This window comes from Barbus barbus (genome assembly GCF_936440315.1).
Source record: "Barbus barbus genome assembly, chromosome: 38".
Lineage (NCBI taxonomy): Eukaryota > Metazoa > Chordata > Actinopteri > Cypriniformes > Cyprinidae > Barbus > Barbus barbus.
Window position 1 is genome coordinate 20806162 of NC_136716.1, and position 18557 is coordinate 20824718.

The 18557-nt window shown below is 35.9% G+C and overlaps 1 protein-coding gene across 4 annotated transcripts in view; it reads left to right on the forward strand.

Annotated features, from left to right (window-relative positions):
- Nucleotides 1-14763, forward strand: part of LOC306857969 (protein quaking-B-like) — a 40081-nt gene extending 25318 nt beyond the window's left edge. Inside the window, exons 4-9 of one of the 4 annotated variants that reach the window (XM_079398281.1) lie at nt 951-1094; nt 6395-6482; nt 7384-7677; nt 8133-8153; nt 8845-8919; nt 12360-14763. In XM_079398281.1, the coding sequence (XP_079254407.1) occupies nt 951-1094; nt 6395-6482; nt 7384-7677; nt 8133-8153; nt 8845-8919; nt 12360-12376 (639 nt within the window). In that variant the 3' untranslated portion in view covers nt 12377-14763. The remainder of the gene's footprint in view (nt 1-950; nt 1095-6394; nt 6483-7383; nt 7678-8132; nt 8154-8844; nt 8920-12359) is intronic. The other 3 variants (XM_079398282.1, XM_079398283.1, XM_079398284.1) reach the window with 3 other exon arrangements.
- The last annotated feature ends 3794 nt before the right edge of the window (nt 14764-18557 follow it).

The window sequence follows — 18557 nt, forward strand, 5'->3', positions numbered from 1 at the left end:
GCTCAATGCTTGTGCCTGAACGCCCCATTTCTATGGCAACCGGCTTGTCACTGCTGTTGGCGGTCTGAACCCTGAGATAAACTGACAGTCACTTGTCTCCAGGCTAACTGTTGCTACGTGTCTCTTGGTGTTTTAGGTTTAGGTCCATGTGTAGCTGCAAATAAAGAGTCTAGAAAAGTTTCCATGGAAACTGGGGTGCCATGTTGTCACAGGAAGTGGTCTGAATGCTCAGTCGATCCAAAGTCTTATAAATGTCCCTGGAAAATACTTTTGAGAAATGTCTTGTTGGAAATGTGGCCTGGCAGGTTGTGCACGTGCTTTGACTCGTCTTCCAGTGACGCTTATGCGGGCAACCCAAGTTACAGTCGTTTCCCAATCCCACCCACCCCTCTCTCACTGTCATTTCCTGTCTCCTCTCTGACCGTCTCTTAAATTTGAGCCTTTTTGTCATTTTAAAATCCTGTATCGACTCAAAAACACCTCTGGGTTTTTACTTATAGGACAGTAGGGCTTGCACTAACTAGCTGTCAACCTAACTGTAATGGCCAAATATACCTGAAATTAGTTTCTGCTGATTTCAGAATTAAAGAATTGCCTCTCTTACAATTCATGAGTTTGAAACCAAAATGTCAGAATTTGATCAACTAAATTGACTATCTATCTATCTGTTGTTCTATCTATCGTTCTATCCTTCCATCATTGTAGCTGTCGTTACGTCTGTCTGTCTTTCTATTTAGTTCTGTCAGTCTTTGTCATTCTGTTTTTGTCTATCATCTAATGCTTTGTCTGTCTGATCGTTCTAGTCCATCTGTCCTTCCATCCATCCAAATTTATGAATTTCATTTAATTTGATACATTCTTCAGCATCTTTGATGTCTCAATTCAAATTCAGGAATTGAGTTGGTGCACAGCCCTGGTTCTCAAACAGCTCTTCTGTTTTCTGTAAACAGGAAGAGCAAAACAGAGGAAAGCCCAACTGGGAACACCTGAACGAAGACCTGCATGTCCTCATCACTGTGGAAGACTCTCAGAACCGTGCTGAGATCAAACTCAAGAGAGCTGTCGAGGAGGTCAAGAAACTCCTAGTCCCTGCGGTGAGTGATTTGTTTCTCTTTGTCCTCTGTGTATTTTTTGAGACTAGATTTTTTTTTTTTTTTTTTATTTGTCGAGTGGCAAAATCACATCGATTCACCTCAACAAATAAGACTCATGGAAATGTTGCTTAGGCACTGATAAATGTATTTACTCTAAGGAGAACACGCTTAATTGAAAGAGCTGCACTCAGCAGGTCTTCTGTTTCCCCGCTAGTCGCTCTGCATTCTCAGACAGGTATATGTGAGCAGGAGGCAGAGAACAGGGTTGCTTTCCTCCATGAGAATAAGCTTGGAGCCATTGAGAACACATGACTCCAGATGTGCAAAGGTGAGCACCGTTGGCAGTTTTTAATAGGTTTAATTACCTTTGCTTATAAATTAATGAAGAGCACAGGAAGGGTCAAGACTCAAAAGAACCCCACAGGGGAGCAACGGAAGTCTCGGCATTACTCTGGGACACAGAGCTGAATGCCAATTAACCTTTGGGTCTAAAGGAAGTGACAGCAGGCTAGAAGGAAGTGCCATTAGAAGCCTAGTGAGAATTGAGAGAAATTTTCTTTTTCTGTAGTGTTTTCCACAATGTTTTTATTTTTTATTTTTTTATTATAATACAGCTTTGAAACTAGACATAGAAATATAGCAATATTCTTACATCAGAGTTATCTAGTCTAAGCAGAAAACATTAAAATGTCAAGAAGAACTATTTTTTTTTAGGGTTTTAGGATTTTAAACTAAAATATAATATTTAAACCTGGAAAAGGATTGAAATCAAAATTGGATCTATTTATTAACACAGTTTCCTTGTCCTCATTTTGCTTTTTCATCTGACATTATAAAGCCGCCTTTTTCTTTTTTTTTTCTTTTTAATCCATCATGTAGAGACATAATTCAGTCAATTACTGTCGGATAAAATATAGTCCAGCCCTACATTTTTTATTCTTGAGTTCAATTAAAAACTGGTACTGGTGTTCAACAAGAATTAAAAATGTAGGGCTGGATTATATTTTATATATTATATATTTTCATATATATTGTTCCATTTCGTGACATGATTACAGATATAAAATGGGTTGTGAATCAGTGTTGTTATTGTTAACAAACTAAAAATGCTACTAAAACAGTAATTAAAATGAAGCTGAAATGAAATATTAATATTGAATTCAAAAACTATAACTTCAAAAAAGTAGAAATGTTGCCTACTGCCATAAATAGGTTTAAGTACTAAAATTGAAAGAAATTATTAAATATAGAAATAATTAAAAAATACAAATTCTAAAACCAGTTACTTTAACTAATTAAAATGAAAATGTAAAATAAAAAATAAAAAAGCGCATTTAAAATATTCATAAACACTGTAATGTATAAAAATACAGAATATACTAAAATGACACTTTTGCGAAAACCGTTTTGTGCCTTGTGTGCAATAAAATAAATACTTTCTTGATTTTGTGGTATTTCTTATTGTGAACAACAGCTATTTACCGTAGAAAGCATAATAGAGATAGTAGCGTGTGGAATTTGGGAAATTTGTGTAATTGTGGATTGTAATGCCTTCTCCTCTGTCAAAGAGAGTGGGCTTCTGGACTCCCTGTGGCGCTACCATGGTAACCCTCTTGGGGATGCACTGATCCTTGATTGACAGTTGTGCCCTTTCTCTGCAATGGAATCCTTGAATGGGGAATAAGCTCTTTAGAAAGTTTAGCGCTGTTTACTCCAGGAAGCTTTAGTTTTGAAGGTAAACCCACTGCGGTTGTGTTTGTCTTCATCAAACCATCCAGGGGAAGAGTATTCCACTTTTTTTCGTCATTGCCAACTTGTTCAAAACTCTGAGGAAAAAACTTTTTTTAATAGAATGGTGTCTGAAGAAAATGTTTTATTTTTTATTTTTTATTCAGATTTGTTCTAGTCAATGTCATGCACCGATGCCACTGAAGACTTTTTTCACCATTAATATTTTATAAAATAATAAAGTGTAGAAATAACATTCTTGTAGTGGTTGTTTTCCAGCTCAATTACCAAAATATTCCCAAAAAGACACATTTTCCCCTCGCATAGAATCTGTAGTCTTTCTGTTCTAACATTGTTTCTTTACAAAATTGAATGGTGACTAGGGCTGCAACAACTAATCGATAAAATCGATTATTATCGATAATGAAAATCATCGACAACGATTCTTATTATCGATTAGTTGGGTCTGCCCACAATGCATGTACAACTTCAGTCGGTCGCATCAAAATACAGCACTGAATAACACATTTCTATGGACAAAATGCATCTAAAAAAAAAATAGTGCAATAGTGGTGGAAACAGAATGAGATGCTGCGGGAGAAGTGCGTGACCCGAGCTGCCCAAAACATGAGAATTCTTTATTTTAAGCTAATGGCTTGCCCTGTCAGGCGCTTTGACAGATGTGTGTGCGTCTTCAGTGCAAAAACGTTCAGTTTACTGTCATATCCTTATCTATAAATGTCACAAATTCACACGAGCATTTTGCATAAAAGTTCATCCTTGACAGTCTGTGTTAAGTTTAAATCTTTCCTGAATGAGCGCCCTGGCGCGGCGGACAGACGGAACACAGGAGAGAGAGAGACAATTAATATTCAGCGCAAAAAACATTCGTTGTGCTGAAATATCCATTGTTAAACGTTAAATTTAGGTTTAAAAGACAGGAACTGTAAGGATAACAGCATGTCTGAATATAAATGTCAGACGCTTCATAGGATAAAGAAATGACTTTAACTGTGATCAAAGTGAACGTGTGTTCCTGCAGAACATTCCTCTCACCTGTTAGTTAACACGGAGTTTGTTTTTATTTGTCTTTAAAAAATTAAAAGAATACTACAGATAATAATGTAGAGAGTTAATTAAACTATGTTCACTATATAGCCTACAGTGCTTAAATTTATTTAGCTTTCTGCATTGGTTAGTCTTCCAATATCCAAAAGCGCTTTAGTATCAGTAGTAAGCTATTTCTAATACTGTAATAGATAATTGTTGCTGTTATCTATGAAAGAAAGGCAGAAAAAAATAGTCTAGCGCTTTAGTGTTTTTTATTCAGATTTCATTGATTTATTCAGTCCCAATTACAGGACAAAAGGTACATAAATGCCAGCAAGAACGCTGTTATGAAAGGCACAGGAGGCCATTTTTGATATGTGAATAAATACTATTTAGTTGTTTCGGTTTGTTATTTGCCCAATAAATGACAATAACATTTTTATATTTAAACCATTTTTTTTTTTTTTTTGACAGATTCTGAAAATATTTGTGTTTTCTCTTTATTATGACAGGTGGTCTAATAAATCAATCACTGTATATTTTCATAGCATTCATTTGGCACGTTTGTCTGAAGGACATTGGGCAGAATGTGGAGAAAAAGGGGCTTTTTTTTAAATCCGATTAATCGAAAAATAATCGGCCAACTAATCGATTCTCAAAATAATCATTAGTTGTGTAGCCCTAATGGTGACTAAACTAAAGCTTTGGCATCTAGCATATATATTTTTTCTAAACCACTCGTGTAATGCCAGTTTATGAAAAGATCATTTACATACAGTTTTAAACCGGTTTTCTAGTAATTTTCCTTTTAAAAGCTAATGGGAAATATGTGGAAATATGCAGTTGTTGTCAAATTCAACTAATCCTTCATCAAAAGTTTAGAATTATTATAAATGTTTAAATATATTTTCCCTAACACAAAGTCTGATCTAGTGGCTGATATTCACTAGCTTCAGTCATTTGGCTGGCAGATCTCAGCAAAGTAAGCAGAGAGAAGGGTGGTGTACAAACACACATACATACACACACACACACTGATCCCCGTTTGAAAGGCCCCGCTTTTCTTTCGCTTCTCTGCTTGCTGACATAGTTCATATTATTCTGTGGACTGTCTGACGTGACCCTCCCTGACCTGCTCTGAGTCTGAACTGTCTGGGAGCTTGATCAAAATCCAAACTTAGTTACTGATCTTTTCTCTCTTTTGGGCTTACATTTTTATAGATTTGCTGTTAGCCCAGTGTGCGTTTACGGCATAAATCGCTAGGAGATATACAATGGTTTAGATCAGTGTTTGTTTGAACTTTTTGACTCCAAAGCCTCCTGTTGTCTACAATATTCAAAGGCCTCATAACTTACCCAGTTGTTTATGATTTAGCTGGTTAAGAATTAATAATAAAATCTCAAAATTACTACCTGATACTCAAAATTACTGCCTTTTCATTCTTAATTTTTTAAGAGCTTGCTTGGCATAACTAGAAAAATGTAAATTCATTTTTAAATATTTATTTTAAGTATTTATATTTAAAAAATAGATCATTTTATATATTTGCTAAGATTTTTTAATCCACCTTTTTAAATATTAAGCTACCTCATATTTCCAGGTTTTTCAAGACTGTGGAATATTCTAATATTATTTAATGCATTCTGAGACTTATTTACACTGCTAACGAGTTGGATTCTCATGTTAAACATGACCAAAGTCTCAAAAAACGAGTTGGATGCATGACGAAGTATTTCTGTCTCAAACACATTCCTTCAGGGTTCATATAAGTTTCGGAAAGTTTTTTTTCTCGAGTATGGCCCTGTATGACATCATAAAGGGCGACATTCCTTGTATGGGCATTTCTCCAGGAAGAGCACACTCACACATCAACCAGAGCGAGAGCAAGAGCACGGTCGTCAACGTGGTAATTCGTTAGACATAGTTAATTTATGTTAATAAAGTTTTAGTCCCTCTGTGTTTTATTTATGTTTGTGTCACAACTTGCAAACGATCGCTACACAAAAGCTGCTCGTGTCTCTTAAGCTCCGCCCACAACACGCCTTTAGGAGCTTGACTGTTTTCGGAGAGAAGCGTAAAGCTGTTGACCTCTTTGAAATTTGCTGACGACCTCTAATGGGTCCTGGTCCCCTGGTTGAGAACCATGGGGTCATATGGACAACTTCATCATAAACTGACTAAACGGTGTCCACTTCAGAGGAAGTGAACTGTATAAGTGGGAAACAGCTTGTAGGATGAGCCGATGGAAAATGGAGAATGTTTAGAGGCGCTGATTCCAGCACTCGCTGTTGAGAGTAATAAGATCTGTTTCTTTAAACCTTCTGCTCCTTGGGCCTAGCTTGCTTTAACAGTGGCAGAGTAAATAATCTGCTAGTTGTTAGTAAGTGTGAAACATTAGCTTCCCCCCACCACTGCACTGCCTTCTCAAACATTTTAGCAGACAAAAATTTCAATTGAGCTTTTTAAGTAAGCTAATAAGTGTTCAGTTATTCCTAACAGCTTTTTTTCTATGTGTGTGCAGGCCGAAGGTGAAGACAGCTTGAAAAAGATGCAGCTGATGGAGCTGGCCATTCTCAACGGCACTTACAGAGACGCCAATATCAAGTCACGTAAGAATGACATTATCAAACATCAACCTGTGTTTGTGCAGTTTCTCTGCCCCTCAAATATCTATCTCTTTATATCAAACTCATTTCTTTTCAAAGTTTTATCTGGCTTTTAAACACAATTCATCTCTTTTGGGATTTTTAGCTTTATGTTGATGTGATCTATTGATATTCATCAAACATTCTGGTTAGAGATTTGTTATAAACCAGTCTTGTTAAACCAAATTGGTAATAAACCAGCTTTCTTCAGTTAAAGGAATAGTTCACCCAAAAATTTAAATTTGTCATCATTTACTCATGTCGTTCCAAACCTGTATGAGTTTCTTATGTTGAACACAAAAGAAGATATTTTGAAGAATGCTGGTAATCAAACAGTTGTTGGTCCCCATTGACTGATTGATTTTTTTCCCTACTATGGAAGTCAATGGGGACCAACAACTGTTTGGTTCTTCAAAATATCTTCTTTTGTGTTCAACATAAGAAAGAAACTTATAAAGGTTTGGAATGACATGAGTAAATGATGACAAATTTGAATTTTTGGGTGAACTATTCCTTTAATTCAACCAAAGCCACTTAACATACATCTTGCACTCAGTCTTTTTGTAGATCATTTCAGTTTTAGGAATGCTGTCTATTTTTGGTTTATGTGAGCATTTTTAAAAAGGAAGCTTGAATATTGGATATAATAGACTAAAATAGAAACCTAAACTTTGCCATTGCCATGCAAGCACTGTCCATGTGGATTTGGAGTTAATATGCACATTTCTAATTAATTTTTGTGTGAAAATATTTGCATAGCTAGTTTACTCTTTGAAATATAAGTCAAGGTAGATTGATTAGCCCCTTGATTGCTTTTCCCCTCATATCTTTGTGTATTTGCTCTTGTGCATTTTGTTCTGTTTAGCAGCCTTCGCCTTTTCCCTGGCCGCCACAGCACAAGCTCCCCGCATTATCACCGGCCACTCCCAGATGATGCAACCTACGGCACTGCGTGCCCCTGCAACCGCCGCACCCACCCTCATGCCCCTCATCCGACAAATCCAGACCTCTGCCATGATGCCCACGGGCACACCCCACCACGCCCTCATATCCCAGACCCCCGAGTCAGGCATCATCTATGCACCATACGATTACCCCTACACCCTCGCCCCTGCAACCTCCATTCTTGAATATCCAATTGACTCGAGTGGTGTTTTAGGTAAGATATTTGATTATTTGTTTGTCTTTAAAGTTGTTTTCTTACAGATTATGCATTTAACACGATTTGGTGTTAGGGCTGGGCGGTATGATAAACCTGGTATGATATATTTAATTTAATTAATAGTATTAAATAACTAAATAAAATAATTTTATAATAAATAATGATAATTATGCATTTTAATAAGCATTAATATATTCCTTTATTTTTATATTATATAAAAATGTAATATTAAAAATCTGTGTGCGTGTTCTATTTTTAATATTATAATATATAAATATATTTATTTAAAATGATATATATATTTTTAGAAAATGTATTTATTTTATATTATATTGCATGTTTTATTTTATATATATATTATATATTTTATATATCGCCCATCCTTGTTTTATAGTACACTTTTGCTTGGAGATCCAGGAGACTAACTCCAGCATTCTGTCTTGTCCTTGTAGGTATGGCTTTCCCGACAAAAGGCTAGTAATGCTCAGGGGTTTAACACAGTCTTCAGCCCATACGAGTGTTAAAAATGCTTTGCTTTACAGCTGCCTTGGAACAAAAATGACAAAAGAGCAAACGAAGAAACTGATTTTTATAAGAAACTAAAGATCATTACTAATGTTTACACTGGTCTTAACTGTTTTGTTGACTTATTCATAGATTAAAAATGGATATTTTCAGATAAATACTGATAATTAAGCCTTATTACTACATTCCTGTTTGAAAAGTAATCTATATTTGTTTAGCTTGTAATTTTTGTATTACTTATTTTCCTGCAACTCTATCTTAGATATTTAGAGAGTGATCAGTATTATTGCTAATATAATATGCTTGTGAAAAACTTTCTCCATGAAATAGCCTTTAGTGGATTCATATTATCTGAAGCATCTTGTGTGTTGAGAAGAATACAAGGGCTCTATAGTCATTGTATAAATTAGTCAAAAGCGTTAAAAAAGCACCATTTGTGTTTTTATGGAAATGCGACAGATTTACTGGGAAATTTAGAAAGGGCAACAACGTATGATGTGATTTCACTATAACGGGGCCCTAGAGAAAAGGTCACTTGTGCCTTGTTAGTGAAACAATGTTGTGTGAAATGTAGTTTTATGTATTTTGATGAATAATCTGTTAATTCTTGTTTTGTTGGCAATGTTGCGCTCTGAGCAGGTGCAGTGACTACTAAAGTACGAAGGCAGGATATGCGCGTCCATCCTTACCAAAGGGTAGTGACCGCAGAACGAGGTTAGTTTAGCTCCAGTGTTCAAACTGTGCTCTGTATATGTGTGTGTGTGTGTGCTGCTTCAGTATGCTGATTACACTATATTTTTCATTGCATCTCAATGAAAACATTGAGGAAATGTTTTTTTAGTCACTTCTAACCTGCCAAACAAAAAGCATCATTTGAGATTTCAGTGTTGCTGTTATCGGGTATAGTACATGCCAGTCATACTGTGCAAGGTTTGTTTACTCACTAAACCTGCCAACCTAGAAATGCATTGAAACTGTAGGTGTTATCAGCATACTTTTATTATATTTAGAGCATGTTCTTGGGGTCACTGAAGCAAAGGTTAAAAAGTAGAATACTGTTACAAACTGATTTACAAGAGGTTACAACATCCTGTGATGACTTATGACAACATTCCAAATTCTGAGACTTAAGCTCTGTTCCAAAATCTAGTGAGCTGCCTTCTAAGACAACATCCTAACTGACATGGAACCTTGTTAATGTACAATTCCACAGCCAGCACATAACATAAATGGAATTCCACTCAGGAGACTCGACTTAATTTCCAGTTTGAGGTTAGCATGTTGAAAGTGTACTTTTTACATACACCTGAGATATTTTTTTTATCAATATTTGTCGGTTAAGACATGAGTGCAACACCACAATGCAATTTGAGATTTTTTACCTTTTCTGTGAAGGATGCATATATGCTACCTTAGGCTAAAATGAGGTAAAACCAGCCTTCACATTGGAAACGTGCCTAAAATACTGCCTCTATAGGAAGCTCACCAGGTTTTGGAACAGACTGTTAGTATGATCTGATAACTTCAGCACTTACATGCGTTGTATATTGAGACAAACATGACCTGAAGCTTAGTGAACGATTGTAGATGGAAAAACAGCTAGAGTGATAGTGTTAGATCCACTTTGGAGCAAAATTGTCTGTCCACTGTGCTCCATTACACTGATGACGTTGTGATGGCCTTCGGGCTCATAGTCAATGAAGGGTAATGGAGCTCACCTGTTTGTTTGCTTCCGTTTATTCCTTCATTTGTCATTCTTTTGATATCCTTTTCTCAGTTTTAGTGTATTTTCAGATCATTTTTTTGTCGCTTAAATGCATTAGTGTCCCATTTGAACCTACTTTCCCATTCTGATCCATTGAAACATTGTTTAGGCAGCTTTCATAGAAACAGTTTTTAGTTTTTACTATGAATAATGGAACTCTATTTTACTCTATATATTTTTAAAGTCTCATCTGATATAATAAAACAAATAATCTTATTTATGGTTCAGCCTGGCCAGCATACATAAAGTTTAGAAGATGGTGCAATGCTGGTTTTCCCCAATTTATGATACTGATGTATACTTAGTCATATGAATTAAGAAAATTCAATACTATATATTATTTCAGGCCTGTTATAAGCTGCATCTCATTACAGAATGCGATACTTCGACTTCTGCAAATTCAGATTTTTTGTTCATAATCTTGAGTGCTTGTACTGTTTGGAATCTTTTTTCATTTTACATATTTTATTTATACCTTTTTACTACAGTTTTTATGTGTTGATCACTTGTCGTTTAGGTTAAAATTAATCATTTTTGGCCAGGGTCATTGAGCATATTCATGTCGAAATCTTTCAAATGCCTTAAATGGAAATAAACGGGATCTAAGGGAATTACAGCACCAGCTTTTAAAGACTGCTGTAATGAAACTGATTTAAACTCATATTACAAATACGTGGATGTGCCAAAACTGTACATATAATAACTATGACTCCTGAAAAAACTGTAAACGTGAGAATCTACTGATCAATATAAGTGAATTTCACACCCATAAGACTTTAACATGTCATAATTTAATAGACCAATACAACTGACCAGTTTAATGCATAACAATTGTGAACTTGCACAAAAAGTCCAAACTATCTTGTCTGGCTTACTGCCCACAGCCTCAGAAAGATCTCTGAGAATTTGTTAAAGATTCCTGAGCAGGGAAAATACCCTTGAATGAAAGGCATTGGATGAAATATTCCAAGCACCCAGCTTGGACAGTGTCACACAAGATAGGCTAGACGGTTATGAAGGTTAAGACTTGTTTGAGAGTGTAAGTCATCATATGCACTGCCCTTTAAAAATCGTTTCTTAAGCTCTGTGCATAATCAGAGCATTATAATGGTGTTTCAGAGTGCTTATGATCCCTTAAACTCCCCATTCAAGAAATTCCTCATTATAAAAATATGGCACAATATTTTGCACTGAAGATTTTAAATCACCAGCTCCTAGTCTGCGATACTCAGACAGAGCAAAGTGAAACAGCAAAACCTCATGAGATGTTAGGATGTTTATCAAAGCAGGACGGTCACACACTGTGGCTGTCAGTTAGCACAAGAACAACAGATGAACTGAAGAAATATTCCATTTTTGGTTTGTTTGTTTGTTGTTTTGCGGTAAGCTTCTTTTAAAATTGTCAAATGTATGGAAAAGAACATAGTTATTGTGTGTGATCTTTTTAAGATGAGTTTATGAAAGCAATATGCTTAAGTATAAAGCAAGAACATTTATGAAATTCTATTGTATTTGTAAATGAATAGGGAATTTATACTAGTAAACATTAGAAAACAATGCCATGTTATTTTTTTCCATAAGGGGTATTTTGTTTTTAGGATGTCATACCTAAGACAGTCTTGCTACACTGTCTTATAACTTATAGGTTTGCGAAACAAGTTGATTTTTTTTTTTCTAATTGTTTTCTTGTGTTGTTATAGCCCTAAATTTCAGCCGATATGCTTTAGCATCATTCTGTTGGATTAGCGTTCTGTATATTTTGTAAATAGTCAAATTTTAAAGGCAATAAAAATTGAGTAAAAAAAAAAAAAACACCAAACGTTTTGTACTGTCTAGAAATCTTTTGATTAGCCTGCCACTCTGATTTTACTTCTCTCGTCACATCTCTGTAACTACTCATGAATCCATATCATTATCACTAGCAGCTTTGTATTGAAGCAGCACTCTAATGCTTAATAGCAGTCAGAGGATCGTCCCTCGAAAAATTAGCATCTTTTAATCCAGGATTGATTCCTTTTTACATCTTGCTGTCGGTTTTTCCAAATACCCAAACTCTATTGACTGCTACTAACTATTAAGTGCTGTTAGTTTAATTTATGACTATAATTGATTTGCCTCTTTGCTTCTTTAACCATTTTCACCTGGGAGATGGATTCTGGAGTGAAATCATGAGGCCTTCATGATTTTGCTGTGTTAACGTAGACGTTGAGCAGTCTTCTCTTACAGTAGCTGTAATTAGTAATGTCATATTGTCATCCAACCGTCACTAGCTGAAACTAATCTCCTTCTCTATCTTGTTTTCTTTTGTGTCCTCTTTATGTCCTTTTATTTTTTTCGTTTCCCCTCTGTCTGTCCATTTTTTTTTTGTTTATTTTTTATAACAACCCAGCCGCCACCGGCAACTAACCAATGACCCTCTGAAACTCTTCACCCAATGATGACCTGACCATTGCCTGCCTGCTGACCAGTTCTCTGGCTCTCGTCCTTCGCTTCTATATTTGGCGGCCTGCTGGTGAGCCCAGAAGCAGCTTTAATTCGCTTAACACAGCCAAGAAGCCGTGGTAGCCCCACGCCACCACCCGCAGAACAGAATCACTCCCCTTCTCAAACTGAGGACCTCCTTGGTCAGGTGACCTGGGCTTCCCAGCTTGCACTGAAGTGTCATAAAGCAATAACGCTGTCTGGGCGACACCTAAAATCCTACTTTTAGCCTTTCACATGCACACACTAAATAAACACAAATCTTTATTGTTTTTCTTAATGATTAAGCATAATATTCTATATAACTCTCTAAGTTTGTGCACTGCAGTTCTCATACCATCCTGAAGAGTTTGAAAAAAACCCAGCAGTTTATTTTAAAACTGATTTATAGGTCCAAATGTCCATAAGGGATGTAAAAGCCATGCTTGTCTACCAGCGTTTTCTTCAGAGAGCTGTCGAATAGCATTCACATGAGCAAGTGTACAAACACTGAACATCAATTAATATCTTTTTGATACAAGGGTGCTGCACAGGAAATGAATATCTATTTTTCAAAGGTGATCCTTTTTGTATTAAAAAACAAAGCAGTATTGTCAAAATGTGATGAACAAACGACAAAATTTTAGAGACCAAAACAGTGTCTTTTTTTTAGTTTAAAAAAAGTGCCTTATTTTACACAATATCATCAAATATGAACAAGCATGAATGTCCATCAATGTGTTATATGCCAACATATCAGGTATATCTGTTCAATTCCTCTTTATTCGTGAAAACGAGGTGTACAGAACAATGCGTTACTCTCAAAAACTACATTTTTATGTGCATTTTATAATTTGTATTTACCAATAATGATTTAGTTTTGCCCCGTCACACTACATTACATGATAATTGAGCCCTTTGTGCTCACAATCTGTTTGTAGTTGATAATGTATATGTACAAGCTCTCTAATATGTTTGTAGAGCCATCACTACATCTGTTACACAGAATTGAAGCCCCCAACTGTTACTGGTTGCTATTTCCATATTTTTAGTCTGCTTGTATCTCAAGAAGCATTTATTCCATTCATCGGGATGAATATTATAAAGGTTTGGGGTTAATTAGTACAGAGCTCATTTTATTCCTTTTGAATAATTGAAGTGTACTAGAGGAGCATGTTTTTATGCAGACGTGTCACATTTCTACATACCTTCCTATGCAAACGATTTTCAGTTTTATTAAAATGACTGAATAAATTTCCCTGTTGGTCTTCCAGTTAAAATGTCAGGCCATTTCAGTGATTAAGAACAACAAAACTAAAAGCGTATTAACAAATTATAATTACATTTTCATTATTTGGTTATCATAACTGGATTTTGAGAAGATGCATCTCCTTTTCTAATAATATTGGTTGTATTTATGCAGAGCAAATGCAATACATTTTAGATGTTTGAGGTCGTGATGCAGTTGCATGTAATTTTGTTTATTAACCTGGAAATTGCTAAAGTAAAAATCCTGCAAATTCATTTAATGGATGGAAATTGTTTTTACAAGGATCTCTTATCCTGTCAGATTGACTAGAAACTGGAGTTGTTTGTTAATGTGTGTTTGGGTTTTTTGGTTTAGTGTTTGCTTTCCATGCAGTATTACTATAGACTGTGTCAAATGTGTGTGAGCATGTGTTTATGGGTGATTGTGTGAGTGACTGTTTATGTATTGTATATGCCAGTGAACTGCAACTCTCCATTGAAGCTTATTTTTGTTGTCTTTTTTTTTTTTCTCGCAATCCCAAGCAGTTCCCTGCATTGGAAAATATACAGTCCTATTTATAACCATTGTAACATTTTATAATGTATTTTTCTATCATATTTTGTATGTGAGAAATAACATTAAATCACATTTGCAGATATGAACAGTATGCCTTATTACAAAAAATTGAAATGAGAGAGATATTTTTCCCAAGTTGATGGAAAATGGAAAAACTTATTTGATGAACAATATGATTTGGTTTCAGTTTTAAAGTTTTACTCAAAGTTTTAAAGTGGTTATTATTTGCTAGGGTGTTTGGTTTGTCATTGCTTTGCCTCTGTGCCTTCTTATGTAAATTGTAAGCTATTAACCATTTCTAGTTATATAATTTGATTAATCGTTTCTTGCCGATTGTACTAACATTTGATGATTGATTTCTATTCATTAACCCTGTCAATAATTTCTGCTTTGAATCTTTAGAACAGGATCTGTGTGAAATTAAGCAAAAGAGTGTTTTACTGACTGAAATATGCTGGACTAAACTCTGTACTGAGAAGCAATAGCGAAATATTAAAATCATAGTTTTAAAAAAGAAACTAACTTGGTCGCTCTTTCTCTTGTGCTTACATGTGCCAGAACACTCTGCCTACTAATCTGATTCAGGTCTGCTGTAGATTATGGAGAAGATCTGGGTCCAAACTTCTCTGTACTGTTTAACTGATAATACTGAACAAAACTGCATTTAACACCAAAGTGACAAGATGATTATGGGGTGGGAAAAAAAGCTGGAGAAGTAATATCTATATAAACGGTACAGTTGTTTGAGTTGGACGACCACCACCTCTATTTGACACAGTTTTATTATTCTTTCTTTCTCAACATTCTCCATTGTGTGTGCTTGTTTTTGTATCGTAACCATCTGTTGAGCTGATCTGGAAAGTTCTAAGAGTCAACAAGAAAAGAGTAAGCGCACAATACACCAGTAATTGTCTTTCAAAGAATCCATTGAAATCAATGTAAGCAAAACTTTACAGATTCTCTGAAATGTGCAAGAAAACAAAAGAAGCAAACATTGTCTTTTGTAAAATAACTGGAGGTCAATCCAATAACGCCCACTAACTAGAATATTTTTCAGCTATGCACATCAGCACTGCCTAACTAGAGTAACAAACATCAGGCTTATAAGATAAGGTTCCAATCATTTCCTCATTTGAGCATTGAATATCCTCAGAGAAATCACGGAGGTCAATTTCTGTTTGTCAGTGGTTCATTGTTGAGGGGAACTGGAGTCGCGAAGGAAACCGATAACTGAATAACCTTCTAAAAACTGTTTTCCAACTGTTTGCAAATTGTTTTAATGAGTTGCTGTTGTGTGTAATGGTCTGCGTTTAGCTGATAAAGCTAATCAGACTTTTAGTTCCCATAAGACCTCATCACTGCACCCAAGAGTAGTTACTAGCTTTGGTTTCCTTTTCATTTTATAGCAAAGTCGCCAACCATAGCCTGCATTAAACAAATCTGGTCATATCCAAAAGAACAGCAACAGAACTGGATCTGTGACCGTCACAGTCTGTGACAACAAAGATAGTGTTGAAACTGGAATAGTTCATGCAAAATGAACAATATAATATTATGAATTCACACCCATTTTATTCTAAATCCATATGCTCTTAATGTTGTTCCATTGAAAATGATTCTTATTAAGAATGTTACTGCTGCTATTTTCTCCCAACTACAGTTCACAGAGGCCATGAACTCCAAAAATGAATAAATAGACTAACATTCATAAAAGTGGTTCACAATTAGTGCAATATATTCCATAACCTACCTTTTGAGTGAGGAACGACTGGAATGTAAGGAATATGTATATTTTTAAATAATTTGCCCTTACGTGAAATTTCACGTAGGCTTAAGGGCCAAAAAGTTCCCTACGCAGATTTCACTCAAATTTAACCATACGGAGAAAAATGACTTCTGTGAACGGTGCTTCATACATCCCTAGTTCGCTACACCATTGACAAAAGACAATGGACTTTTTTTGCATGTGAAATTTCACTAATATGACTACACAAGTCCCACTGGAGAAAAAACAAACAAAACAATGTTAGTCTATTCATCAAACAAAAGTGATCATAGCTAAAGAAGACTTGATGCACAAAGCATCAAGGTGACATTAAGGTGAGTAGTCCTTGTGACTGGATTTTCATTTAAAGGTGTACTGCTACTTTTACAGCAGACACACACACACACACACACACACACATACATACAAAATGAAAAAATGGACAGGCACTGAGAGGGAGAAAGTGAAATGGAAGGAAAGGGAGAGAGTGTGATTAATTCACTCCCACAGAAGGCAAACGGTTCATTAAACACCACGCGTTTTGTGTTAAATGGTTCCTGCCTGTCCCAAATTACTAGCTGCTATGTTAGGTAATCATTCCTTCTCCCCCCTCATCCTCTCTCTGTCTCTAACCTGCAATTAAAATCTCAATTTCCTGTCTTGTTCATTTTCTGATGCCCCTGCCTACCTCCTTAACTCTACAGTGCTGCTTACCTTATCAAAAACATATGCACATACAGGCACTATCCAAAGTAATGGAGTGTAATGCAGCAGCAAGTTTAATGAGTGGAATGGATAACGGTTTTAGCTGAGGGCCAAAGAGGAAAGATGAACTGGGTAAGTCCCTGTAAAGAGAGAGAGAGACACAGTATCCTCTGTTGACTCACACTCTGACTTCCCCCTCAGAGGCTTCAATGACCTTTACAACCTTTATACCACCAACAAACTCAGAACTCTCTGTCCCAACTTACCAATCGAAAATAGAACCTTTTGCTTCCCTCCTTCCTTCCTTCCTTGTCAATCTACTGATCTTATTGGATGTCAATGGCAAGCTAAACCAAGACAGTTTGAGGAAGAGGCCTCGACAAACTCTGTGTAGAAAAATGAATAGTGAAAAAATTGCAATGCTACTCAATATGGCGGCTGTAGGAAAAATGGTGTGATATTAGCCAACATTTTGCTAGCTTCAACCAAAAACCCTCTCTAAAATACTCCTTTACAGGAAACTCTTAAATAGTCAGACACTGTGCTACATTTGGTGGTGGATGAGGAGATACCCCCTTACTATGTAAAGCGCTTTGAGTGCCTAGAAAAGCGCTATATAAATGTAACAAATTATTATTATAATTATTATTTTTTTAAGTTTCAGTTTCATCTCGCTCTAGAATACACACACACAAAAATATTTTTAAACCTGATTTCAGATAAGTTTTTAAAAATATATATTTTTATTTTTTGTTTTAGTAGCTATTAGAAATATTAATATTAATTAATCATATTATTGAAACAAAATTAGTCAGCAGGGGTCGTTGTCATTGACGTTGACACTCATACAATCCCAGGTAGTCGATATTAAAATTATTCAAATGCTGTTTGTCAATAAATCAGACAGCAACAAGAATGATATTGTGTACCTTTTTTAAAAATTTAGTTTTTATTCATATTTAATGTTACACCCTTTCAAACACTGTAGACTTCTGCATACTTCCAAGGGGACTGCATTACTACCTAAAATGCAACATTAATTAAACATTAATTATTATTATTAGTAGTAAATTAAGTATATATTTTATATAATATATTACAATCAAGATTTAAACTGAAAAATGCGGCACAAGTGCGGGTCTTCTAGGAAATAAACCACACTTGGATCTTAAACAATGACCACAAAGACCTGTCCAGCATGAGGATATGAAGAGGGTGGGGAATGTCCTCCCAAAGGGCTCGGACAGAACAAATCTCAAGGAACGCTTCCTTCTGCTCTATTAAAGAACCGTTTCCACAGACACATCCATCAATGTTTATGTAAGAGAGGAAGTCATCGCTGTTTACCTAGCTTGTGTAATTGTTTCTAGTCATAGCTAAAGATCTGAGAAATATAAGAGGTGGTGATGGTGGGGTGCATATAAAGGACGGAACAAATTAAATAGGATGACACAACAGATGTTACGCCACAGTGGAGTCGCACAGCAGGGCGCTGTTTCGCTTCGGTTACATCCAATAGGTTTTCCAAGTAAAGATGTACAGGAATCGAGTTTATTTGTACTTCAGGCACACACATGGTGCGTCTGAACCTGTAGGATGCTTCAGTGTCCCCATTCCTCTTCCTCTCGTTCCGTGGGGTGCCCCCTCCTTTCCTGTCTGCTCTCAGAGGATGGGGCCCGGGGTCTGGCTCAGTCCTGGCCCCCCACTCTGGCTCCACAAGGCTGGACGCTGCCCAGACTGGTGGGAGAGGACAGCAGAACTTGGCAGGCCACAGTGGAGAACATTCACAGCCAAGCCAAAGTCCTAAAGCACTGCCAGAGAATAACAGGGAG